A 26,644-nucleotide genomic window follows, 5' to 3' on the forward strand; every position below is an offset into this window, starting at 1 on the left:
CTACCCTCCCGTGGCAGCGGGGTCCTAATGGAAACCAAGGGATATTAAGGCCTCCCTTTAATAGAGTACCGGACCAAAGCATTAGCACTTAGTGAATACATGAACTCCTCAAACTACGGTCATCACCGAGAAGTATCCCGATTATTGTCACTTCAGGGTTGTCGGATCATAACACATAATAGGTGACTATAGACTTGCAAGATGGGATCAAGAGCTCACATATATTCATGAAAACATAATAGGTTCAGATCTGAAATCATGGCACTCGGGCCCTAGTGACAAGCATTAAGCATAGCAAAGTCATAGCAACATCAATCTCAGAACATAGTGGAAACTAGGGATCAAACCCTAACAAAACTAACTTGATTACATGGTAAATCTCATCCAACCCATCACCGTCCAACAAGCCTACGATGGAATTACTCACGCACGGTGGTGAGCATCATGAAATTGGTGATGGAGGATGGTTGATGATGACGACGGTGACGAATCCCCCTATCCGGAGCCCCGAACGGACTCCAGATCGGCCCTCCCAAGAGAGTTTAGGGCTTGGCGGCGGCTCCGTATCGTAAAACGCGATGAAACTTTCTCTCTGATTTTTTCTCCCCGAACGTGAATATATGGAGTTGGAGTTGAGGTCGATGGAGGTCCAGGGGGCCACGAGACAGGGGGGCGCCCCCACCCTGGTGGACAGGGTGTGGGCCCCCTGACGTTGATTCTTTTGCCAATATTTTTTATTAATTCTAAAAAGTTGCTCCGTGGATTTTCCGGTCATTTCGAGAACTTTTATTTCTGCACAAAAATAACACCATGGGAGTTCTGCTGAAAACAGCGCCAGTCCGGGTTAGTTCTGCTGAAATCATGCAAGTTAGAGTCCAAAACAAGGGCAAAAGTGTTTGGAAAAGTAGATACGACGGAGACCTATCAACTCCCCCAAGCTTAAACCTTTGCTTGTCCTCAAGCAATTCAGTTGACAAACTAAAAGTGATAAAGAAAAACTTTTACAAACTCTGTTTTCTCTTGTTTTTGCAAATATGTAAAGCCAGCATTCAAGTTTTCAACAAAGATTATGAACTAACCATATTCACAATAACACTTAGGTCTCATGTTTACTCATATCAATGGCATAATCAACTAGCGAGCAATAATAATAAATCTCAGATGATAACACTTTCTCAAAACAATCATAATATGATATAACAAGATGGTATCTCGCTAGCTGAGGGAGTCCCGGATTAGGGGGTGTCCGGATAGCCGAACTATCATCATCGGCCGGACTCCAAGACTATGAAGATACAAGATTGAAGACTTCGTCCCATGTCCGAATGGGACTTTCCTTGGCGTGGAAGGCAAGCTTGGCGATACGGATATGTAGATCTCCTACCATTGTAACTGACTCTGTGTAACCCTAGCCCTCTCCGGTGTCTATATAAACCGGATGGTTTTAGTCCATAGGAGAGAACAACAATCATACCATAGGCTAGCTTCTAGGGTTTAGCCTCCTTGATCTCGTGGTAGATCTACTCTTGTAATATCCACATCATCAATATCAATCAAGCAGGACGTAGGGTTTTACCTCCATCAAGAGGGCCCGAACCTGGGTAAAACATCGTGTCCCTTGTCTCCTGTTACCATCCGCCTAGATGCACAGTTCGGGACCCCCTACCCAAGATCCGCCGGTTTTGACACCGACATTGGTGCTTTCATTGAGAGTTCCTCTGTGCCATCGCAATCAGGAAGGATGCCTCTTCCCGTCTTTAAAGACGGTACCATTGCCAAAGGAGCTTTGGCCGCCGGTCAAGCTATCCGGCTAGGTGGTTTTCTTATGACCGCCTGTTCGGCCACCGCATCGACGATGACCTCTTGGGTCATCAAAAGCGATCTTCGCATCAACTCGGAACTCGCCGAGCAGCTGGATCCGATGGAGCTCTCTTCCGTAAACGATCTCTTGGATCGCATCGCCGCCCTGGGAGTCGCTACAGACTACGATCAGATTGGGCTTAAAACCGATCTGAGAGAAATTAACTCTCCCCAGGCTACCCACCATGTTGCTGTGGTAGAAGAACAACGCGGCGACTCTTCCTCTATGTTAAAAACCAGTTATGTCCGGATTCCCGATCCCTCCATGCCGGATTCCCGCGGAGGGACGGATGTCAATCGAGTACTGAACCTAAAGTCAGACAGCGGACTAGATTCGTTGGACAACCTCCAGCAATCCAAGCTTCCAAATCTGGAAACTCCTCGGCCTTTGAGCCTCAGATTGGGTGGGGTTTCGAATTTAGTTCCACCCGCCCACCCAAACACAAGCGATCTATCTCGAATATGGCAAGAGCCCGATGAAACAGTACATCATTACTGGGCCAGATTCCTCCTGGTTATGGACAGGATAAAGGACTGCCATGAGGAAAGCGCAATCTCTATTTTTTGCAACAATTGCACGGACAAGGGAATCATGAACGCCATAAGTCATCACGAAGTTACGCGCTTCACCGACCTGGCGACCATAGTATGAAAATATTGTGCGATGGAGAGTGCCTGGAAAACCGAAACTAGATTTTGGGACAATCCGGCCCTGAACACAACCTTAGTCCGGAATAAAAGGGTGCACCATGCTCAAGCACCTGGGTTAAAAAGCAAAAAGCAAAAAAACCCTAAAGAGTACGGAACCGTACTGGAGGGATGGCTCAGCAGACCCTGCAAAATCCATAATACAGAAGGCGCCACTCCAACACATAGCCTCCGAGCATGTTGGATACTACGGCAGGTGGCCAAAAGTGGCGAAGGGCTTCTAGCCCCGGAGAACCAGCCCAACAGTACCAGTACGGTATTAACAGTCTTTGAGACTTTCGCATCAAATAATATGCAGAAACGAACAATCCGCAGCCTCGCCGAAGTCTACCAAGTGGCAACAACAAATCCACGGAGCGACACGGCTATCACCTTCAATGCCAGCGACGAACCTAAATTCCAAACAGCCCGAGCACCAGCCGCATTGGTCCTCAGTCCAATAGTGGACGGCTTTCGTCTTACCAAGGTACTCATGGATGGCGGCAGCGGATTAAACCTCATCTACGAGGAAACCCTCCAAAAAATGGAAATAGACTGGAGCCGCATTGAGCAAAGCAGCACAACCTTTAGAGGAATAATCCCTAGTCGGGAAGTACGCTGCACAGGAAATATCACACTAGATGTAGTGTTCGGCTCGCCGGACAACTACAGGTCCGAGGAAGTCACGTTCCAAGTGGCCCCGTTCAGCAGCGGATATCACGCTCTATTAGGGCGAGAGGCATTCACAATTTTCCAAGTCGTACCCCATTACGGGTACATGAAGCTCAAAATGCCCGGGCCCAATGGAATCATCACTCTGGTCAGTGATCCGGACATAGCACTCCGCGCTGAAAATAAGATAGCCGCACTAGCCCTAGAGGCACTATCCGAAGCCCTAGCGGCAGAAGAACTCACTGCACTATGCTCCACGGTGAATAGGGACGATGTGATACTCGATAAGAGATCTAAGTCCACCTCTTTTAAACCAGCAGACAAAATAGTCAAATTCCAGGTCCATCCAACGGACCCCACAAAGACGGCCTCCATTGGGGCACAATTAAACCCTGATGTAGAAGCCGCACTAAGAGAATTCCTTCGGGAAAATTGGGACATTTTTGCCTGGCACCCTTCAGATATGCCAGGAATCCCATGCAGGCTGGCAGAACACAGCCTAAATATCCTAAAAGGATTCAAGCCAGTCAAACAGGCTCTTCGACGATTTTCCGAACCCAAAAGACAGGCAATGGGAGAGGAGCTAGCCAAACTATTAGAAGCCGGATTCATCATAGATATAAAACATCCGGACTGGCTAGCGAACCTGGTAATGGTACCAAAAAAGGACAAATCCTGGCGCCTTTGTGTGGATTTTAAAGACCTTAATAAGGTCTGTCCAAAGTATCCTTTCCCCCTCCCCCGCATCGACCAAATCATCGATAATACCGCGGGGCACGATTCATTGTGTTTCCTCGACGCATACTCCGGATACCATCAAATCAAGATGGCGGAAACAGACCAGGCCGCAACGGCATTCATTACTCCATACGGACCATTCTGCTTCAACACAATGCCCTTCGGACTTAAAAACGCCGGCGCAACATATCAGCGCATGATTCAGACATGCCTCGCTACCCAGATCGGCAAAACAGTAGAGGCATACGTAGACGATGTGGTCGTAAGACCAAACACGTTGAAACTCTAGTAGACGATTTGAGGCTCACATTCGACAACCTCCAAGCATATGACATTAAGCTCAACCCGGAAAAATGCGTTTTTGGCATACCAGCCGGAAAGCTCTTGGGCTTCATTGTATCCGGTAGAGGAATTGAAGCAAACCCAGCCAAGATCCGAGCTCTGTCACAATTGGATATCCCAAAAGACCTCAAACAAATACAAAAACTGACTGGATGCGTGGCGGCTCTAAGCCGCTTCATCTCCCGTTTGGGAGAAAAGGCATTGCCTCTCTACCGCCTCCTCCGGCGCACTGAACACTTTGAGTGGACGGATGCTGCCATGGACGGACTCAAAGAAATAAAGGCCATATTAGCAACAAATCCGGTCCTGGCCGCGCCCAACCTAGGCGAACCAATGTTATTATATATCGCGGCAACACATCAAGTTGTTAGCGCAGCGCTCGTCGTCGAACGAGAAACAGAAGGACACAAGTTCCCTCTTCAAAAACCAGTGTACTACGTATCCACTGTCTTAACTCCATGCAAGTCCCGGTATCCACATTATCAAAAGATAGCGTATGCGGTGTTCATGGCATCCCGAAAGCTGCGACACTACTTTCAAGAGTGCTCGATTACAGTGGCCTCCGAAGTACCTCTCAACGACATTATAAACAACCGCGACGCGACGGGCAGGATTGCAAAATGGGCCATTGAGCTCTTACCATTCGACATAACCTACAAACCAAGGCGAGCTATAAAGTCACACGTTTTGGCTGACTTCATCGCCGAATGGACCGAAGCCGAACTCCCTAAAGAGTACGGCGCATACTCCAATTGGATCATGCATTTCGACGGCTCCAAAATGTTAGCCGGCTTGGGGGCTGGCATCGTACTGACGTCCCCAACCGGAGACACAGTCCACTACGTACTTCAGATAATGTACACGGACTCCAACAATGCAACCGAATACGGGGCCCTTCTACATGGTCTCCGGATGGCAATCTCCATGGGTATTCAACGCCTAGAGGTGCGCGGGGATTCAAACCTCGCAATATCCCAAGTAAATGGAGACTTTGATGCCAAGGATCCAAAAATGGCAGCCTATCGTAACGTCGTTTTAAAAATGCAGCTCGGTTCGAAGGACTCGAATTCCACCATGTAGCCCGAGATAATAACCAGGCAGCCGACGTGTTGGCGTGCATCGGCGCAAGACGCGACGCCGTCCCTCCAAAGATCTTCCTGGAGTGGCTCTTTAAGCCATCCGTACTATGGGAAGAGGAGTCCGGAAATAGCAACCCGGAACCAACCGCGCCACCCAACACGGAACACTCTGACACAGTCGGTGGCTCAGCCAATGAAATAACACCCTCAGCCCACGAAATAATGGCAGTAATCGCCCCGTGGACGGAACCATTCCTAGCCTACTTAACTAGGCAGGAATTTCCCGAAGACCAAAATGAGGCCCGCTGCATAGTTCGGCGATCTAAAGCCTACAAGGTCCATGAGGGAGATCTTTATAAGAAAAGCACAACCGGAGTCCTTCAAAGGTGCATCTCCGAAGAGGACGGGCGAAATCTTCTGGCTGAAATTCATGTCGGACTCGGCGGGCACCACGCCGCAGCCCGAGCCCTTGTAGGCAAGGCCTTCCGTACAGGATTTTATTGGCCGACTGCCCGGGCAGATGATCAGGACTTAGTCCAACGATGCGTCGGTTGCCAGCTCTTTGCTAATCACAGCCACATGCCACCCACTGCCCTCAAAACTATACCCATCACCTGGTCGTTCGCGGTCTGGGGGCTTGACATGGTTGGACCCCTTAAAGGGGGAACCCACAAGCAAAAATACCTATTGGTCATGGTGGACAAATTCACCAAATGGATAGAAGCCAAGCCAGTTAAAACGGTTGAATCCGGACCCGTGATAGACTTCATATCCGGGGTAGTACACCGTTATGGTGTCCCCCACAGCATCATCACTGATAATGGCACGAATTTCACGGCCGACGAGGTTATACTCTGGTGCAAAAACATGGGCATTAGGCTCGACTACGCTTCAGTCTATCACCCCCAAACTAACGGTCAAGTCGAACGAGCAAATGGTCTAATCATGAGCGGCATCAAACCCATATTAGTGCCGTCCCTCACGGAATCTAACACGCACTGGGTAGAGGAGCTCGACTCCGTACTCTGGGGGCTGCGGACCACGCCGAACCGCACTACCGGATTCACACCATTTTTTATGGTGTACAGCGCAGAGGCAGTTTTGCCCTGTGATATAATTCATGACTCACCTCGCGTGCGCATGTACAAAGAAAGAGAAGCCGAGTTGGATCGGCAGGACAGTTTGGACGCCTTAGAGGAGGAGCGGGACGTGGCAAAATCTCGTTTCGCATTCTACCAGCAGCAGGCTCGAAGGTATCAAAGCAGAGAAGTACGGGCCAAAACTTACAATGTTGGCGAACTTGTTCTACGCCTGCCGGACAAGAAAAAGGACAAACTTAAGCCCAAATGGGAAGGTCCCTTCATCATTGACCAAGTCCTGCCCGGCGGAGCATACCGTCTACGTAACGCATCTGACAACCGACTCGAGCCGAACCCATGGAACGCAGCCCGTCTCCGAAGATTCTACGCCTAGCGCCGGACTCAGAGTTCGTCTCCCTCCTCCGTCCACCTTTTATATTTTCGCTGTCTCTTGTTCCCCTCCTTCTTCCCCCCTTTTTTTAGTAAAAGCCTTTGACGGGCTGTCTGCGCATTGTTCGCACACACTTGATGTGCTACTCGCACTCATTATACCTGGGGGCTTCTTTAACAGAAGCTTATTTATACGGGATTCATGCCCAACACATGTGTCATACTTCCGCATGTACCTTTTATTCACCATTATATGCATCGATATGACTTAAGTTTTGGCCAAGCTGGGTTGCCTGGCTCCTGTGCTTACCCCTACGTTCCCGATTGTTCGGCTAGGAGGTAAAGGGAGCACCTCTGCGATTGTTACTGCCGGGTCAGCCGGATGTGTACCTCAGACTGGGTGAAGCCGAAAGCTAGCATTCTTAAGGGAATATTCGCTCGGTGACTTGAAAGATGATTTATTACTTATTTAACTTATCTGCCCCCAGATGCTTTTTCTGCTCTCTTCGCAGTACGGACATGCACCTTAGGGCATGCCTCCCAGGGAAAGGAACCCCTAATGGAACTATTCTCCCTGGAAGATGTTTCTTACTAACCATGTAATATAACATAACTAGTTGGGCACTTGTCTGGTAAAGCATTAATAACCCCTACGCCTGGTCTCCATGCATGCCCTGGATTTTATAACCGTTAGGGTATTCGGACACACTCCGGACTGTTGGGTCCCGAGGTTGAAGCGAAAAGGTCCGCAAAGACAAATGATCTACAATCCGGCTAGAAGGCATTTTACATGTCATTTTAAAATTACATCGTCAAATTGACTGATTGAACTCCTCTTCAATCCCATCTAACAGGCTGTCTAATTTATAGTCCTGTTGGGAATATTTTGCGGCCAACTCTACTTGGCCGTACACTAAGCTCACAGGGATCTCCTTCCCATCGGGCCCCACAGGTCCGACCTCGGCCATGTGGTTTGGATCAGCCTTCGTGTACCGCGTCTTCACCATGGCCCAGGCCTCTCTAGAGCCTTGACGGCAGGCCGATATCTTCCACAGACGGAAGCGCTGCCGTACTCCCTGAAGCTTGTCAGCAAGCCCTCCAAGACCCTCGGGTAGGGAGACGGACGGCCATAAGGCCTGGACAACGCCACTCATCGCCTGCCGAATTCGTTCGTGCAATTGCAGCAGCTCGGGAAGAAGGTCACCCGTGGAACCAGGCATTTCCTCCGCCGGACGACCCGTGAGCACACCTACAGACACATTTCTGTCAATCGACTTCCTCGCCGAACTCTTCTTTTCAAAAGAGTTTGCTCAAGCACTTACTGTAAATGCCGCGACGAAGCCGCCGATTCTCCTTTACGGAGTCAGACAGCTGGACCCGAACATCTTTTAGTTCTTCGCCCAGCTAGGTGTTGGCATCTTGGAGTTTGTTCCTCTCTTGCTGCACCCTCATAAGCACCTTCTCGCCGGCCTTCAGCTTGCGTAGCAGATGTTTCTTGTCCGGTTCCAGTCCGGCACCCTCTGCAATTTTATTGTCAGACTTACGCACACGCCGCACTTCATAAACTACTTATCTTTTCAAAGTATGTATTACCAGAGGGGGTCTCTGTGGCTCCCCCTGCGGCGGCTAGCGCGGCCTCAAGTTGGGCCTTGCACTCTTGAAGCTCCTGGGACAGACAGGTATTCTTCTCTGTAAGATCATGCATAACAAATGATCCTTAAATCAGTTATTCTAACTATTTTAAGTCTCGGGAGCTACTGGCATATACAACTATTAAAATTCCTCACCCGTATGTCTTTCACATACTGCTCCGTGGCTCTGGTTAGACCATCTCGAAAGGCACGGAGGTGCGCGTCTCTCGCATTAAAGGCATTCAGTGCCTCCAGAGAGAAACACGCGTCATGAAGAACCGTCCGGCAGCGCCTGTGATTCATGGCGCTCTCCACCTCAGACCTGGTGGCGGACAGCCTGTCGGCATCCTCCGTTGGAGGAGCATCCGGCTCATGCCTTGTGTTCGCCTCCCCTTATGGACCACGCGTTGGAGCATGGCCGACGGAGGCTTGATTGGCAACCTCTCCGGACACTATCCGGCGAGCGCTCTTTCTCCTGGAAAAATCATGAGCGTTAATATACCTCCTAGGAATCTTTCCCTTAAAAATAGCGGTGCGCCGTACCATTGCGGCGACGTTTCGATTCGCGTTGCACTCCTCTTCCGCCTGCTGGGCCGAACTGACCCTTGTTGGTCAGCCGTTGCGGGTTCGGCTTCCCGCCTTAAAGGCGCCTCCTGCGATGCACCATTGGTATACGATGGTCAGAAATGAGCATGGATCAAGTGATGGTGTCAGGACTCCAGTCGTAGTCACCTGGGAAGCCGAAGATAAACCGGGGTAGTCAGCCGTAATGGTGACTAGAGCATTGTCCAGGCTAAGTTGGTGGAACACCCCGTCAATCAGCTCCACCTTTATGTCCGGATCCTCTTCGGAGGCCGGATCAAGGGATCATCCAGGATCCTCGGGCTGTGGGGTCAAGCTTTGTATGCCCTCCACGTCCCGGCGTAGCTCCTGCGTCAAAATCACAAAGTGAGACACTTGACTTTGGGAATATGGATCGGATAGATAAACGTCCGCTTACCCAGCTCCGAGGGTTATTCATGGAGAATCCATTCAATGGACTCGTGCGGAGGAAGTCCTCCTTCTCCCCCTTGTACAAGCCGGACAGGATCTTCACCAGATCGGCGGCCGATCCCGGCCCCTTGCGGCCATGACGGGTGGCGTCATCCTCCCCGTTGAAATCCCACATGGGGTGGCCCCTATATTGGAGCGGTTGCACCCCTCGCATAATGCACGTGGCCATGACTCCAATCATGGTCAATCCGGAGTGGGCCAGTAACCTTATCCGGCCCATCAGATATTGGACGCTCCCATCATCTTCCCGTTGAGGGCTCCGCGGGCGCCAACTCAGGCGTTTCTTCAAGGGAGCGTTGCTGAACTCCGGGAGGCCGATCCGAACCGGATCTGGCAGAGGGGCGTCCTCCATATAAAACCATTCCTAAGGCCAGTCTTCGGACGCCTTCTTAGGGGTTCCGGATAGATATCCGGTCCCGGCAATGCGCCATATTTCGGCTCCGCCCACTTGATATATCGACCCCTCGTGAGAACGGGGTACGAGGCAAAACAATCTCTTCCATAGCGCAAAATGGGGCTCGATGCCCAAGAACAGCTCGCAAAGAGCTACAAAGCCCGCGATGTGCAAAATGGAGGCAGGTGTAAGGTGGTGAAGCTGGAGTCCATAGAACTCTAGGAGCCCCCGGAGAAATAGATGTATGGGAAATCCGAGTCCCCTTATTAGATAAGGGACGAAGCATACCTGCTCTCCTCTGGAGGGATTGGGGATGCTCTCCGCCTGCTTTCCACCCCTGTAGGTGGCCAGTCCGGCTCGAACCGGAACCATGAAGGCTGGGGGAAGATATCCCTCGGTTTGGGCGTCACTAGCTCGCTGTGTGGAACTGAACATCTCCCCCAATCTCCTGGCTGAGGGCTGGGAGCGCGAGAGGAGGAGTCGCGTCGACTATCCATGATGGAATGGAATTTTGTCAGAGGCGCTTCGATGAGTACTTGCGGAAGGAGGATGGTGTGATTTGGATCTAGATCCTCGCCTCTCTTATAGGCGGCTTATTCACACGGGTAGGGGGTAAAACACAAAAATACCCTAGCTTTTCACATTCATACGACACGTGGAAGAGGGCCATTATTGAACGTGGAAGCCAAGGAGCGCAACATTTATAAGGAAGCCGGACACCATTCGGCAGGCACATGGAATTTGAAGGAGAACCCGCCTTGCAACGCCGAAGACAATATACACGCCAGACTCGTCGTCATTGAAGCCTGGTTCGGGGGCTACTGAGGGAGTCCCGGATTAGGGGGTGTCCGGATAGCCGAACTATCATCATCGTCCGGACTCCAAGACTATGAAGATACAAGATTGAAGACTTCGTCCCGTGTCCAGATGGGACTTTCCTTGGCGTGGAAGGCAAGCTTGGTGATACGGATATGTAGATCTCCTACCATTGTAACCGACTCTGTGTAACCCTAGCCCTCTCCGGTGTCTATATAAACCGGATGGTTTTAGTCCGTAGGAGAGAACAACAATCATACCATAGGCTAGCTTCTAGGGTTTAGCCTCCTTGATCTCGTGGTAGATCTACTCTTGTAGTATCCACATCATCAATATCAATCAAGCAGGACGTAGGGTTTTACCTCCATCAAGAGGGCTCGAACCTGGGTAAAACATCGTGTCCCTTGTCTCCTGTTACCATCCGCCTAGACGCACAGTTCGGGACCCCCTACCCGAGATCTGCCGGTTTTGACACCGACACTAGCCTTTTCTGAGACCACAAAACATAAATGCAGAGCACCTCTGAAGATCAAGGACTAACTAAACATTGTAATTCATGGTAAAAGAGATCCAGTCATAGTCATACCCAATATAAATTAATAGTAATGCATGCAAATGACAGCGGTACTCTCCAGCCGATGCTTTTTAATAAGAGGGTGATGACTCAACATAAAAGTAAATAGATAGGCCCTTCGCAGAGGGAAGCAGGGATTTGTACAGGTGCCAGAGCTTGATTTTGAAATAGAGATAAATAACATTTTGAGCGGTATACTTTCATTGTCAACATAACAACTAAGAGATCTCGATATCTTCCATGCTACACACATTATAGGCGGTTCCCAAACAGAATGGTAAAGTTTATACTCCCCCACCACCAACAAACATCAATCCATGGCTTGCCCGAAACAACGGGTGCCTCCTAGGGGAGTTTTGTTTGTAATTATTTTTTATTTAAGCATGGGACTGGGCATCCGGTGACCAGACATTTTCTCGCGAATGAGGAGCGGAGTCCACTCCTCTTGAGAATAACCCACCTAGCATGGAAGATACAGACAGTCCTAGTTGATACATGAGCTGTTCGAGCATACAAAAAAGAATTTCATTTGAAGGTTTGGAGTTTGGCACATACAAATTTACTTGGAACGACAGGTAAATACCGCATATAGGAAGGTATGGTGGACTCATATGGAATAACTTTGGGGTTTATGGAGTTTGGATGCACAAGCAGTATTCCCGCTTAGTACAAGTGAAGGCTAGCAAGTGACTGGGAAGCGACCAACTAGAGAGCGACAACAGTCATGAACATGCATTAAAATTAATCAACACCGACTGCAAGCATGAGTAGGATATAAACTATCATGAACATAAATATCGTGAAGGCTATGATGATTTTGTTTCAACTACATGCGTGAACATGTGCCAAGTCAAGTCACTCGAATCATTCAAAGGAGGATACCACCCTATCATACCACATAACAACCATTTTAATAGCATGTTGGCACGCAAGGTAAACCATTATAAACTCCTAGCTAATTAAGCATGGCATAAGCAAATATAATCTCTAATTGTCATTGCAAACATGTTTATTCATAATAGGCTGAATCAGGAACGATGAACTAATCATATTTACAAAAACAAGAAAGGTCGAGTTCATACCAGCTTTTCTCATCTCAATCAGTCCATCATATATCGTCATTATTGCCTTTCACTTGCACGACCGAACGGTGCGGATAACAATAATAGTGCACGTGCATTGGACTAAGCTGGAATTTGCAAGCATTCAATTCAAGGGAGAAGGCAAGGTAATATGGGCTCTTTGATTAGATCTACAATAATGCATAAGAGAGCCACTCAACATTTTCAGCAAGGTCTTCTCCTCTCGACCCCCAAAGAAAAGAAAAGAAATAAAACTATTTACATGGGAAAGCTCCCAACAAGCAAAATAAGAACGAGAAATCTTTTTGGGTTTTCTTTTACTTACTACTACTACAATCATGGAAAGTAAACTAACTATTTTTTTTGTTTTTTCTTAAGGTTTATCAAACACACAAGAAGAAAGCTAGAAAAAGAAAATAAACTAGCATGGATAGTACAATGAAAAAGTATGAGCACCGACAACTAGAATGAGTGTGTGAACATGAATGTAATGTCGGTGATAAATACGTACTCCCCCAAGCTTAGGCTTTTGGCCTAAGTTGGTCTATGCCCACGGATCATGGCTACTCTCTTCGGTGTACTGAGGAGTATCGTCAGGGTACCACTGGCTGGCGATCTCCTCCGGATCCCACTGATAAAAGGATGGACAATAAGGGTCAAGTGGTAGTTCTGGCTCAGGCTCTGGAGCTGATGTCTGGCCCCGATACGCGTAAACAACCTCCGGCAAGACGAGATATGTGCGTAAGTCAAACAAAGCGGGTGCAGGAATAAGTGGAGGGGGGCCACCGTGGGTCCACGAGGAAGGGGGCGCGCCCAGGGGGTAGGGCACGCCCCTGACCCTCATGGCCAGGTGCCAGCTCCCCCTGTCGTGTTCTCAGTGCCAGATATTCTCAAATATTCCGGAAAAAATCATACTAAATTTTCAGGGCATTTGGAGAACTTTTATTTTCGGGGTATTTTTTATTGCATGGATAATTCAGAAAACAGACAGGAAATACTATTTTTACTTTATTTAATCTAAATAACAGAAAGTAAAACGAGGGTACAGAAGGTTGTGCCTTCTAACTTCATCCATCTCATGATCATCAAAAGGAATCCACTAACAAGGTTGATCAAGTCTTGTTAACAAACTCATTCCAAATAACATGGAACCGGAGAAATTTTGAATAACACTAGGTTACCTCAACGGGGATATGCACATCCCCAATAATAAGAATATCATATTTCTTCTTGACAGTAGGAAGAGGAAATCAAAACCTCCACTAATAATAGTTGGAATTTTTCCAATAGAATTGATGCTATGAACTTGAGGTTGTTTCCTCAGAAAGTGTACCGTATGCTCATTACCATTAACATGAAAAGTGACATTGCCTTTGTTGCAATCAATAACATCCCCTGTAGTATTCAAAAAGGGTCTAGCAAGGATAACCGACATACTATCATCCTCGGGAATATCAAGAATAACAAATTCCGTTAAGATAGTAACGTTTGCAACCACAACAGGCACGTCCTCACAAATATCGATAGGTATAGCAGTTGATTTATCAGCCATTTGCAAAGATATTTCAGTAGGTGTCAACTTATTCAATTCAAGTCTACGATATAAAGAGAGAGGCATAACACTAACACCGGCTACAAGATCACATAAAGCAGTTTTAACATAGTTTCTTTTAATGGAGCATGGTATAGTTGGTACTCCTGGATCTCCATGTTTCTTAGGTATTCCACCCTTAAAAGTATAATTAGCAAGCATGGTGGAAATTTCAGCTTCCAGTATCTTTCTTTTATTTGTAATAATACCTTTCATATACTTAGCATAAGGATTCACTTTAAGCATATCGGTCAAACGCATACGCAAAAAGATAGGTCTAATCATTTCAGCAAAGCGCTCAAAATCCTCATCATCCTTTTTCTTGGATGGTTTAGGAGGAAAAGGCATGGGTTTCTGAACCCATGGTTCTCTTTCTTTACCGTGCTTCCTAGCAACAAAGTCTCTCTTATCATAATGTTGATTCTTTGATTGTGGGTTATCAAGATCAACAGCAGGTTCAGTCTCTACATCATCATTATTGCTAGGTTGAGCATCAACATGAACATTATCATTAACATTATCACTAGGTTCATGTTCATCACCAGATTGTGTTTTAGCATCAGAAATAGAAATATCATTGGGATTCTCAGGTGTGTCTACAACAGGTTCACTAGAAGCATGCAAAGTCCTATCATTTTTCTTTTTCTTCCTTTTAGAAGGACTAGGTGCATCTACATTATTTCTCTGAGAATCTTGCTCAATTCTCTTAGGGTGTCCTTCAGGATACAAAGGTTCCTGAGTCATTTTACCTGTTCTAGTAGCCACTCTAACAGCAAAGTCATGTTTATTATTTAATTCATCGAGCAAATCATTTTGAGCCTTAAGAACTTGTTCTGCTTGAGTGTTAACCATAGAAGCATGTTTGCTAATGAGTTTAAGTTCACCCTTAACTCTAGACATATAGTCACTCAAGTTTCCAATCATATAAGCATTTTGTTTCAATTGTCTACCAACATAAGCATTGAAGTTTTCTTGTCTAGCCATAAAGTCATCAAATTCATCCAAGCATTGGCTAGCAAACTTAGTAGACGGGATTTCAACTTTATCATATCTATAGACAGAATTTACCTTTACTACATGTGTTGGGTTATCAAGACCATGTATTTCTTCAATAGGTGGTAAATTAAGACCATGTATTTATTCAACAGGAGGTAAACTCCTAACATCTTTAGCATTAATACCTTTTTCTTTCATAGATTTCTTTGCCTCTTGCATATCTTTAGGACTGAGAAATAGAACTCCCCTTTTCTTCGGAGTTGGTTTAGGAGTTGGCTCAGGAAGTGTCCAATTATATTCATTAGTCAACATATTATTCAATAGCAATTCAGCTTGATCGACTGTTCTTTCCCTGAAAACACAACCAGCACAACTATCCAAATAGTCTTTGGAAGCATCGGTTAGTCCATTATAAAAGATATCAAGTATTTCATTTTTCTTAAGAGGGTGATCAGGCAAAGCATTAAGTAATTGGAGAAGCTTCCCCCAAGCTTGTGGGAGACTCTCTTCTTCAATTTGCACAAAATTATATATTTCCCTCAAGGCAGCTTGTTTTTTATGAGCAGAGAAATATTTAGCAAAGAAGTAATAAATCATATCCTGGGGACTAGGCACACAACCAGGATCAAAAGAATTAAACCAAGTTTTAGCATCACCCTTTAATGAGAATGGAAATATCTTAAGTATATAGTAGTAGTGAGATTTCTCATCATTACTGAACAGGGTGGCTATATCATTCAATTTAGTAAGATGTGCCACAACAGTTTCATATTCATAGCCATAGACAGGATCAGATTCATCCAAAGTAACTATCTCAGGATCGACAGAGAAATCATAATCCTTATCAATAACAAAGATAGGTGAAGTGGAAAAAGCAGGGTCATATTTCATTCTAGCATTCAAAGTTTTTTGTTTCAGCTTAGCTAATAATTTCTTAAGATCAGATCTATCATTGCAAGCAAGAAAATCTCTAGCAGTTTCTTCATGCATAACATAACCCTCATGAACAACAGGAAATTCATATTTAGGGGGAGAACCTTCATCATCACTATCTTCAATAATATCAGTTTCAAGAATTTCATTCTCTCTAACCCTAGCAAGTTGTTCATCAAGATATTCACCTAATGGCACAGTAGTATCAAGCACATAAGTATTTTCATCATAAGTATCATGCATAGTAGAAGTGGCATCATCAATAACATGCGACATATCAGAATTAATAATAGAAGAAGGTTTAGGTGTCGCAAGTTTACTCATAACAGAAGGGGAATCTAGTGCGGAGCTAGATGGCAGTTCCTTACCTCCCCTCGTAGTTGAGGGATAAATCTTAGTTCTTTCGTCTTTCAAGTTCCTCATAGTGATCAGCAGATATAAATCCCAAGTGACTCAAGAATAGAGCTATGCTCCCTGACAACGGCGCCAGAAAATAGTCTTGATAACCCACAAGTATAGGGGATCGCAACAGTTTTCGAGGGTAGAGTATTCAACCTAAATTTATTGATTCGACACAAGGGGAGCCAAAGAATATTCTCAAGTATTAGCAGTTGAGTTGTCAATTCAACCACACCTGGATAACTTAGTATCTGCAGCAAAGTATTTGGTAGCAAAGTAGTATGGAAGTCACGGTAACGATAGCAAAAGTAACAGTAGCAGTTTTGTAGTAATTGTAACAGCACCAACGGTAAAGTAACTGAGCAAAGAACAATATGTGAAAAGCTCATAGGCATTGGATCAGTGATGGATAATTATGTCGGATGCGATTCCTCATGTAATAGTTATAACATAGGGTGACACAGAACTAGCTCTAGTTCATCAATGTAACGTAGGCATGTATTCTGAATATAGTCATACGTGCTTATGGAAAAGAACTTGCATGACATCTTTTGTCCTACCCTCCCGTGGCAGCGGGGTCCTAATGGAAACCAAGGGATATTAAGGCCTCCTTTTAATAGAGTACCGGACCAAAGCATTAGCACTTAGTGAATACATGAACTCCTCAAACTACGGTCATCACCGAGAAGTATCCCGATTATTGTCACTTCGGGGTTGTCGGATCATAACACATAATAGGTGACTAGACTTGCAAGATAGGATCAAGATCTCACATATATTCATGAAAACATAATAGGTTCAGATCTGAAATCATGGCACTCGGGCCCTAGTGACAAGCATTAAGCATAGCAAAGTCATAGCAACATCAATCTCAGAACATAGTGGAAACTAGGGATCAAACCCTAACAAAACTAACTTGATTACATGGTAAATCTCATCCAACCCATCACCGTCCAACAAGCCTACGATGGAATTACTCACGCACGACGGTGAGCATCATGAAATTGGTGATGGAGGATGGTTGATGATGACGACGGCGACGAATCCCCCTCTCCGGAGCCCCGAATGGACTCCAGATCAGCCCTCCCGAGAGAGTTTAGGGCTTGGCGGCGGCTCCGTATCGTAAAACGTGATGAAACTTTCTCTCTGATTTTTTCTCCCTGATCGTGAATATATGGAGTTGGAGTTGAGGTCGATGGAGGTCCAGGGGGCCCACGAGGCAGGGGGGCGTGCCCCCACCCTGGTGGACAAGGTGTGGGCCCCCTGACGTTGATTCTTTCGCCAATATTTTTTATTAATTCTGAAAAGTTGCTCCGTGGATTTCAGGTCATTCCGAGAACTTTTATTTCTGCACAAAAATAACACCATGGCAGTTCTGCTGAAATCAGCATCAGTCCGGGTTAGTTCCATTCAAATCATGCAAGTTAGAGTCCAAAACAAGGGCAAAAATGTTTGGAAAAGTATATACGACGGAGACATGTTAGGGGGTCCTCGGGTGTCCGAACTATTTGATATGGGTCGGACTGATGGGCCATGAAGATCAAAGAAGAAGACTTTCCCCCGTGGCCGGGTAGGACTCCTATGTGCGTGGATTGCAAGTTTGATGTCCGAATATGTTATTTCTTTCCCTCACAAACCGACTCTGTACAACCCTAGGCCCCTCCGGTGTGTATATAAACCGAGGGGTTTAGTCCGTAGAGGCTATCAGAATATTCATAGGCTAGACAGTTAGGGTTTAGCCATTACGATCTCGAGGTATATCAACTCTTATAACCCTTATACCCATTGAATACAATCAAGCAGGACGTAGGGTTTTACCTCCTTTAAGAGGGCCCAAACCTGGGTTAACATTTTGTCCCCATCGTCCCTTGTTACCATTGATCCTCACACACACAGTTCGGGACCCCCTACCCGAGATCTGCCGGTTTTGACACCGACAGCAGCACAGCAACGGTAAGGTATTTCCCTTAGTGATGATACCAAGGTTATTGAACCAGTAGGAGAACCACGCAACACTACATAATCGGTACCTGCACACAAATAACAAATACTTGCAACCCGACGTATTAAAGGGGTTGTCAATCCCTTTCGGGTAGCGGTGCCAAAAAGTAATGTAATGATAGGATAAAATTGTAGTATATTGATAGATGCAAATAAAAGTAAATAAAACGCAGCAAGGTATTTTTAGGTTTTTGTTAATATAGATCTGAAAATAAAATAAGCAAATAAAAGAAAAGACAATTGGCAATATGGATCTGAAAGTATAAGATAGGAAAATAGACCCGGGGCCATAGATTTCACTAGTGGATTCTCTCGAGAAAATAGCAACGGTGGGTAGACAAATTACTATTGGGAAATTGATAGAAAAGCAAATAATTATGACGATATCCAAGACAATGATCATGTATATAGGCATCACGTCCAAGATTAGCAGACCGACTCCTGCCTGCATCTACTACTATTACTCCACATCGAACGCTATCCAGTATGCATCTAGTGTATTAAGTTCATGGAAAACAGACTAATGCAATAATAACGATGATATGATGTAGACAAGATCTATTCATGTAGGAATAGACCCCACCTTTTTATCCTTAATAGCAATGATACATGCGTGCCTTTGCTGCCCCTTCTGTCACTGGGAAAGGACACCGCAAGATCGAACCCAGTACAAAGCACCTCTTCCCATTGCAAGATAAATAGATCAAGTTGGCCAAACAAAACACAAATATCGGAGAAGAAATACGAGGCTATAAATCAAGATTGGATATTAAATCAAGGCAAATCTGATCATAAACTCACAATTCATCGAATCCCAACAAACACACCGCAAAGAGTCATTACATCAAATAAATCTCCAAGAGACCATTGTATTGAGATACAAAGAGAGAAAAAGGCATCTAGCTACTACCTACGGACCCATAGGTCTGAGTTGAACTACTCACGCATCATCGGAGAGGCACCAATGAGGATGATGAACCCCTCTGTGATCGTGTTCCCCTTCGACGGAGTGCCGAAATAGGGCTCTAGATTGGATCTCGTGGTTATGGAACTTCCGGCGGTTGGAATAAAATTTTGTCAACTCCCCTAGAGTTTCTGGAGCAAGGAGGTATTTATAGAGCGAAGAGGCAGTGCGGGAGGCCACCGAGGTAGGCACAACCCACCTGGGCGCACCTGGGGGCCCAGGCACGCCCTGGTGGGTTGTGCCCCCCTCGGGGAACCCCCCGCCCCAGGTGCTTTTCTGGCCCATCTGGTGTCTTCTGGTCCAAAAAATCCATAAAAAGTTTCGCTGCATTTGGACTCCGTTCGATATTGATTTTCTGCGATGTAAAAAACAAGCAAAAAACAGCAACTGTCACTTGGCACTATGTCAATAGGTTAGTCCCCAAAAATGATATAAAATGATTGTAAAACATCCAAAAATGATAATATAACAACATGGAACAATCAAAAATTATAGATACGTTGGAGACGTATCAGACATCGACGCCAGCTCCGGATCTGGAGCGTCGTCGCAGCGTAGACGTCGGAGCTGGACCCTCCCCGCCCCCGCGCAGCTTCGCCGGGACAACGCCGTCCGCACCACCCCCGTGCTCCTTCCCCCACCGGCCGCTCCTCCACGTCGTCGGGTGCTAGTGCCCGCGCTGCCGGCCCGCACGCGCACTTCGGAATCCGAGGTGCGCGCCGTGAGAGGCAGTGGACACGGGAGAGGGACGCATCGGAGCAGTCCGCGTGCCACCTCCGTGAGATGCATATGGACTCAACGAGGACGAGTGGCTCCTCTCATGGGTCTTTCACCCGTCCCTCATGACGACGGAGACGGACACTCGCCGCCTCCGGCGGAAGAACGCCAAGGCGCTCCGGCTAGCAATAGAGCAGTCGGAGTACGAGGCGAAGGAGGCGGCGACAAAGGAGGTTCAAGTCGCCAAGTTGAAGTGGGAGCAGAACAGTGTGTTCCGTCGTGGGGCTCATCGTCCTCTCCGACTCCGACGACGGCGGCAGCAAAGATGATAGCTGCATCTCCAACGACGACGGCGGCGGCGACGACGATAACTGCACCTCCTGCTTCGAAGACCAAGATCCTCCACCAGCCGCGGACTCCTATAGCTACGCCAACGATCGTAAAGGCAAAGGCCCGGCGAGGAAGTGGTGGTCCCGCCCCCTCCCGCTCCTCATATGTTTACATCGTTTTTAGTTGTAGAAGTTTAAGAACTTGTTAGGTGACGAACTATGATCTTTTGGATGTTGCAAAGTTTGCTAATGTTTGTTTGCAGTTGATTTTGTGTTCGTTTGCGGCCAATTTTTTTTGTCCAGAAAGGCTTTGTTGTTGTTGTTGTTGTTGTTGTTGTTGTTGTTGTTGTTGTTGTTGTTGTTGTTGTTGTTGCTGCTGTTGCTGTTGTTATTGTTGTTGTTGTTATTTAATCACGTAGAGTAGCTCAACATTGTATGTGGAGTATGCATATAAGGTGTCGGATATAAGATAGGCGGATGCAGAGTGAAAGATATGAGGCGTGCCCAGTCAGAAACCATGACAAATATGAGACGTGCTCGAGCATGTTGGTGGATGTTTAAGAAGCCGGATTTGTCCATCGCCACGGTAGATGCTCTTATACAGCCGACTCGAGCCGGACTTCTTTTTCCCCTGTAGATTTACAAAATGTAATATAGAGAAACTAGATTTATACATGGAAGGCGCTGGAGCCTGGAGGTGCTCACGCGGTCACGCCCGTCACGCGCCTTAGGCCGCGCTTGGATTGGTTGTATTCAAATACGGAGGTGTATATTTTACACCTGTATCTTACCGGCCGCTTAGCAAATCTGGGGCGGAAATGAAACGACGAGCTGAGACTTGTATTCTTTACGGGTGTATTTGAGAAGAACACGACAATCCAAACGGGGCCTTAGATTTCCCCAACACTGGGACAAATCCAATGCTGCTTCGCTCCTAACCGCTCGAGTGAGGCGATAGGGAAGGTGAACACAACTGTTTCCTTCGTTCCTTTGGGCAACGCCGCTCGTCCCTGCCTCCTCTGTTGCCTGCTCCGACGACCGGAGGGGTGGGGACCCCAGGGTTTTGGTCCGACCGTAGATAGGATAGGCTTCGTGTGTGGGGCGGCATCACTTTTAACGGTGACAGCAACGTCGGTTCAAAGAATAATGCCTCGGCTTCAGTCTCGTTTCAAAGGCATCCATGGCGGCGTCGAGGAGCCTATGGGCTCAGTCTTCTGTAGACCCTTTCGGTCTGCTGGTTTAGATTTCGAGCCGGTGGCCGTTGTCCCAGGCGATGTCACTGGTAGGCGAGAGATAATGGTGGTTTCAGATCTAGGCTTGAGGATTGATGGTGGTGAATTTGTCGTTCGGCCTTGACGACGTCAACGGCTGATGATGGCTTTGAGACTTGAGGAGGATGGGGATGATTCCCTGTCAACGCACCACAGCGACAAATGCCTTAGGTCAACTCCACCGCGTGACCCAAATTTACCTCAAATCGTCCGTTTATGTCCGTTTAGCGCAAAACGGATAAACCGAAGGACCCAATGCATGGGAGCATATGGACGTTTCGTCCGGTCTGTTTACCCCATTTTCAGACCAAAATTGCTCTCGGTTTGGGGCCAAAGCGGACAGAAAGCGGACGTCTTCGCGTCCTCGTCGTCCGTCTGTGTCCGCCTCGCCCCCACATGTCACTCTCTCCTTTTTTTACCTGGTCCACCACGTGCACCCACCACGGACAAAATCCGGACAAAATATGGGGTAGCAGCGGTGGGTGCAGCGAGTTTGTCCGGTCTCTGTCTGACGTTTGTTCTCTCTACTTTTACCCCATCCGAACAAAATAGGGTAAGATTTAGGGTCATGCGGTGGAGTTGGCCTCACCGACAGCAGGTTTCTTCATCGACCCACAACGCCATTCAGGGCTATGTGCAGCAGGTTTCTTCATCGACCCACAACGCCATTCAGGGCTATGTGCTTGTATTCACCTTATTTGTGATTAATGACACATGCGGTTAACTTAAAAAATGAAAAAACTGGGACGGGTCTCGGGACGAGGAGACACAACAGAAGAAGCGCGTCCCCCAATAAACAAGCAGCACGCCCGCGGACGCCCATCCCGCTCCTCCCACACAACATAAGCCGCGGACTCCCCTCCCATGGCCCTCAAGAAAGCAAGAAAAGTGGTAGCATCCAAGAAACCAACATCCGCCGCCATGGGCGTGGCGGAGACGCCCGATCCGCTCGGGCGCGGCGGCGCGCACAACCTCAACCCGCCGCGGCTGCCCCCCGGCGTCTACTTCAGCCCGACGCGGGAGGAGAGCGTGGCGCTCCTCGACCGCTGGATCGCCGGCGGCGGCAAGGAGGTGCCCGCCGACGCGCGGGGGTTCGTCTCCCACGCCGACATCTACGGCGACAGCCCAGACGCGCTGCGGCGGCTGCACCCGCCGGGGAGCGCCCGCGCGGGCCAGCACACCTGGTGGTTCCTCTGCGAGACCAGGTTCCAGAGCCCCGGCGCGGCGGCCAAGCGCGCCGGCCGCAAAGTCGACACCGGCGGGTACTGGCAGGTGGAGCGGAGCGAGGCCGAGGGGGGCGCGGTCAAGAGCTACTTCGGCTTCTTCCTCGGCCCGTCCAGGAAGGAGAAGACGCCGTGGCTGACGCAGGAATTCACCAGCGCCACGGACGGCGGCGCCGGCAAGAAGGGCGTGCCCGCGCTCTACATGCTCTACGTCTCCCCGCGCGCCACCGACGACGAGCTGAGGGGGATCTACGGGGAGGACGGCGTCACGGTGGGGCCCGACGGGAACAAGAAGCCTGTCCGGGCCGCCGTCCCGGCAGGCTGTTTCGACGCCGTCGTGGCGCTGCTGCCGCTGGGGAGCGTCCGTGGTCTCGGGCAAGAGCGCGTTGAGGTGTCGCAGGCGCCGCCCCCGCCGCAGCCGGCGTGTCTTCTTCGTCACGACGGCCAGCAGGGGCAGAACTCCACGGGGGCCGCATCGTCGGCGGACCTTCTTGGTCAGTACCAGCAGCGGCCGGCGGCCGTTCTTGGTCAGTGCCAGCAGCAGCCGGCGAAGACGGTCAAAGGGTAACCGGAGTGGGAATCTTTGGAGGATCTGAGTTCGCCTACCTCAACAAGGATAGTTAATTGATCTGCTAGAAGCAAACGATTTCTTGGTTGATTTTGGGGATTAATTTGTACATATGGGTTCTTGCAGTTTGCTTATAACTGGAGTGGTATGCATATATGGTAGGAGTAGTTCTCTGTCTACTCTGTTTGAACGTTGATTATCTATCATGTGCTTTTCGAGATTTTTTGTGTTTGACGAAAAGAAATGTTGATTATGTGCCCAGTTTTCAGATTCCTGCACTAGTGATTCTTGAAAGTTTTAACATTATGCTTCCAGGAAGACAAGTGTAGATTGTGTCATACTCCTAGAGACCATCTATGGTACTACAGTATGTGCCATGGCAAGAGACTGTTTCCAATATAATCTGGTCTGATGCTCCAACGAAGACACTTGTTTGAAGCATCAACCTTTATGCCCTAGGAGAATCTGACATGAAACATTAAGTTTTGCCCCTTGGCGGTTGTGTTTTCATGCCGAAGAACAATAGACGATATCAAGGACAGAGCTTCAGCTTGAAAATACATTGTGCAACAGTTAATATCATCACATTAATAATCAAAACACCCTCACACTGAAAATCATAACAACACCCTCCGTCCCATAATATAAGAGCGTTTTTTACACTACACTATTATGGGACGGAGGGAGTATATATAGATAAAAGTGCATATCACACAAATATGTAAGAAAACATATGCTATGTATGACACAGCATATCCCATCGCCCATAGCATAATCCCATTCACCAAAGGTCATCCAACATGCAACGTTTTCTCCAACTTCCAACAGCTAAGTGCCTAACAGATAAACTGACATATGCATATAGCTGACATGTAGTGACAATGGATGATCAAAGTCTCTGCAAATGCGCCAAGTCACTCAAGACACTCTGTGTGAGCTGAGCCTGCAGCACAAGGTGCAGCTGGTGGAGTCTTCCGAGCTGAATATTCCTGGAGCTGGGCTAAGATCCGAGTCAAGAGGTGCCTCTGCTGCTGCTGCCCAGCTATGATCTGCTGCTGCTCAACTTGGATCTCCTCCTGATGCGCTATGACCTGCTGCTGTTCAACTTGGATCTGCCCCAGAAGCGCTAGGATCTGCTGTTGCTCAACTTCGATCTGCTCCTGCCTGACTACAATCTGCTCAGCCATGCTCCTCAACTGAGCATTCTGCGAGGGCAACACACGCGGAGTTCGCGCTTGAGAAGGTCCAGCTCTGGGTTCCTCAGGAAAATCCTTGGGCTCTGTAAGCTCAACATGATCGTTCTAGTTACTAATCAACAGATGTGCAATTGGGGCCTAGATGGTACGAGCGTCAAGAACCTACTAACCTTCAGAAGATCCAATACTCTGCTGGATATTGATTTGCTCAACATGTATGCTATAGGTACTCAAGAACGTTAAAATTCTGTGAACCCTCTCATCAATCTTCTCACACTTGATTTCAAGTACCTTAAGCTTGTTAGATGCGAACGGTTGTCCCGTCAGATTGTAGCTTCCTTCAGTCCCCATCCGACTGCTGGGTGCCTGCAAGTGTATGGAGCAAAAATACTACATTAAATCATGCATAATAACTTAAATGAGAACATATATCAGATTTACGAAGCATATACCTGACAAAGCTGGATGGTAAGCTTTTCGAGAACAGGTGTATGTTGGAGAAAGCACATGAGTGCACCAAGATTGGCCTTCATACACCAATCATTGAGTAACAAGGTTTTTAACTTGCTAAAGGTTGGGCACCACATCAAATCTCTTTTGAGGATAAACTACAGAAAATGCAAATAGGTAAGAATATCTCAAGATTTTTTTTAAGTACAAGGTGTGATGCAAACTGAAGTAAATGAAGCTCCCACATTGAGTAACAAGATTTTTTTTAAGTACAAGATTGGCCTTCTTTACCACAACAATCATCACAGTCGGCAAGCTTAATAGATCCTGTCACTAATGATGGCATGCTTTCAAGCAAAGGAGTCCTCCCCCAACACTCAATTAATTCCATTGTAACTAGACTTGGGACAGATATCCGAGTCCGTTCATTTGGATAAAATATGCAGTCAAGGATGGTGAGGCGTTTTAGGGACTGGGACATGATCATATCAGCTTGGACGTAGCAACCCCTCATCCATAGCTCTTCCAGCGCTGGGCAGCTCGAAAAATTCAGAATGCTATCATTTAACACTACGTTGCAAAGCTCCAACCTCGTCAGGCGCGGAGAGACGAGAGGCAGGTCCTCCAGCAGCTCAAAGCTATTGTTATCACGGCCTAGATGAACACTGAGGACTCGAGCTTGGCACAAGAGAGCATGTCGGGTCCATAAGTTGACCTGCGGTTCATCCTGGCTATGGAAAGTAGTGAGCTCTATCTCACACGCATGCAGGGGCGCGCTGCGGTCACGGAGGAGCAGCAGGTGGTTCACAAACTTGTTGAGCCTCCTAACGCCCCGCCGGTTCAGAATCATGCCCTCGCAGGTGATGCGCAGGACCGGCATGGACTTCCAGAGGTGGCGCCAGCGCCGAGCCAGCACGCAGGTCTGCACGGCCTCCGCCACCGGCAGGAAGGACAGTACATGCTGCAGGACCTCGCTCGGCAGAGCGTCGATCCCCTCGCCGCCACGCGCCTCGGGCGCCGCCTTCCGCCTGCGGGGGGCCGTCGCTTGCTCCTTAGGCATTACGCCGAACAGCTGGGGTGCGCCGGCTCTGGCCGCTGAAAAGCAAAAGCCAGCAAAGATCAGGCATGGACGGACCCTTGGCTTCGCTGCATCACCTGGTGCCTCGGAGTGAAAAATTATGAGCTCGTGGATCGTTTACCTGTAGATCTTGTGGGTTTGGAGTAGCGGTGGAATTGCGTGGCACCCTAGCAAGCCGCCGTCACCAGTTCTTGAGGCCGACCTTCCTCCGAGGAGAACGTCAGCATCCGGCCATCGCCGGCTGGCCAGAAGACCGTCGACGGTGGACTGGGTTGCGTAAATTCTTAGGTCTAGATGCTTCTGGGACCTGGAATGCTTGGTGAGCGAGCGAGGGAGGAAGAGGAAGTGGAGAGGCGATGGGGATTATTTCTGAGGGTTACTATCTAAGCACTTAATAATAAATAATTAAAGATAAATATCATCCTTTCCTCATAATTATGTTGTGTAAATATTCTGATACAAAATAAATTCAAATTCAATAAAATAGTTCAACTTATCCAGACACATTTTTTTAATTCTTTCCTCGAAGCG

At 47.7% G+C, this 26,644-nt stretch overlaps 2 protein-coding genes across 2 annotated transcripts; one reads left to right on the top strand and one right to left on the bottom strand.

The window, feature by feature from the left end:
- The first annotated feature begins 22,423 nt into the window (after positions 1-22,423).
- On the top strand, positions 22,424-23,657 carry LOC119295321. Its single transcript, XM_037573726.1, has one exon. It carries the CDS (start codon positions 22,463-22,465, stop codon positions 23,387-23,389), a length of 927 nt encoding a protein of 308 aa, XP_037429623.1. The 5' UTR covers positions 22,424-22,462; the 3' UTR covers positions 23,390-23,657.
- Positions 23,658-24,000: 343 nt separating this feature from the next.
- On the bottom strand, positions 24,001-26,470 carry LOC119295322. Its single transcript, XM_037573727.1, has 5 exons — positions 26,235-26,470; positions 25,751-26,130; positions 25,038-25,193; positions 24,756-24,951; positions 24,001-24,668 (listed from the first exon to the last, which is right to left on the bottom strand). The coding sequence occupies exons 2-5, from the start codon at positions 26,093-26,095 to the stop codon at positions 24,304-24,306; spliced, it is 1,062 nt and encodes a 353-aa protein (XP_037429624.1). The 5' UTR covers positions 26,096-26,130; positions 26,235-26,470; the 3' UTR covers positions 24,001-24,303.
- Between the last annotated feature and the right edge of the window lie 174 nt (positions 26,471-26,644).

This window comes from Triticum dicoccoides, chromosome 4B, assembly GCF_002162155.2.
Source record: "Triticum dicoccoides isolate Atlit2015 ecotype Zavitan chromosome 4B, WEW_v2.0, whole genome shotgun sequence".
NCBI classification, from domain to species: Eukaryota; Viridiplantae; Streptophyta; class Magnoliopsida; order Poales; family Poaceae; genus Triticum; species Triticum dicoccoides.

Coding starts and splice junctions, on each gene's coding strand:
- LOC119295321 (XM_037573726.1), top strand. CDS start 22,463: ATGGCCCTCAAGAAAGCAAGAAAAGTGGTAGCATCCAAGAAACCAACA.
- LOC119295322 (XM_037573727.1), bottom strand. CDS start 26,095: ATGCCTAAGGAGCAAGCGACGGCCCCCCGCAGGCGGAAGGCGGCGCCC. Junction 25,194..25,750: donor ATAGCCAGGATGAACCGCAG/GTCAACTTATGG, acceptor CATTTTCTGTAG/TTTATCCTCAAAAGAGATTT. Junction 24,952..25,037: donor TTACCATCCAGCTTTGTCAG/GTATATGCTTCG, acceptor ATACACTTGCAG/GCACCCAGCAGTCGGATGGG.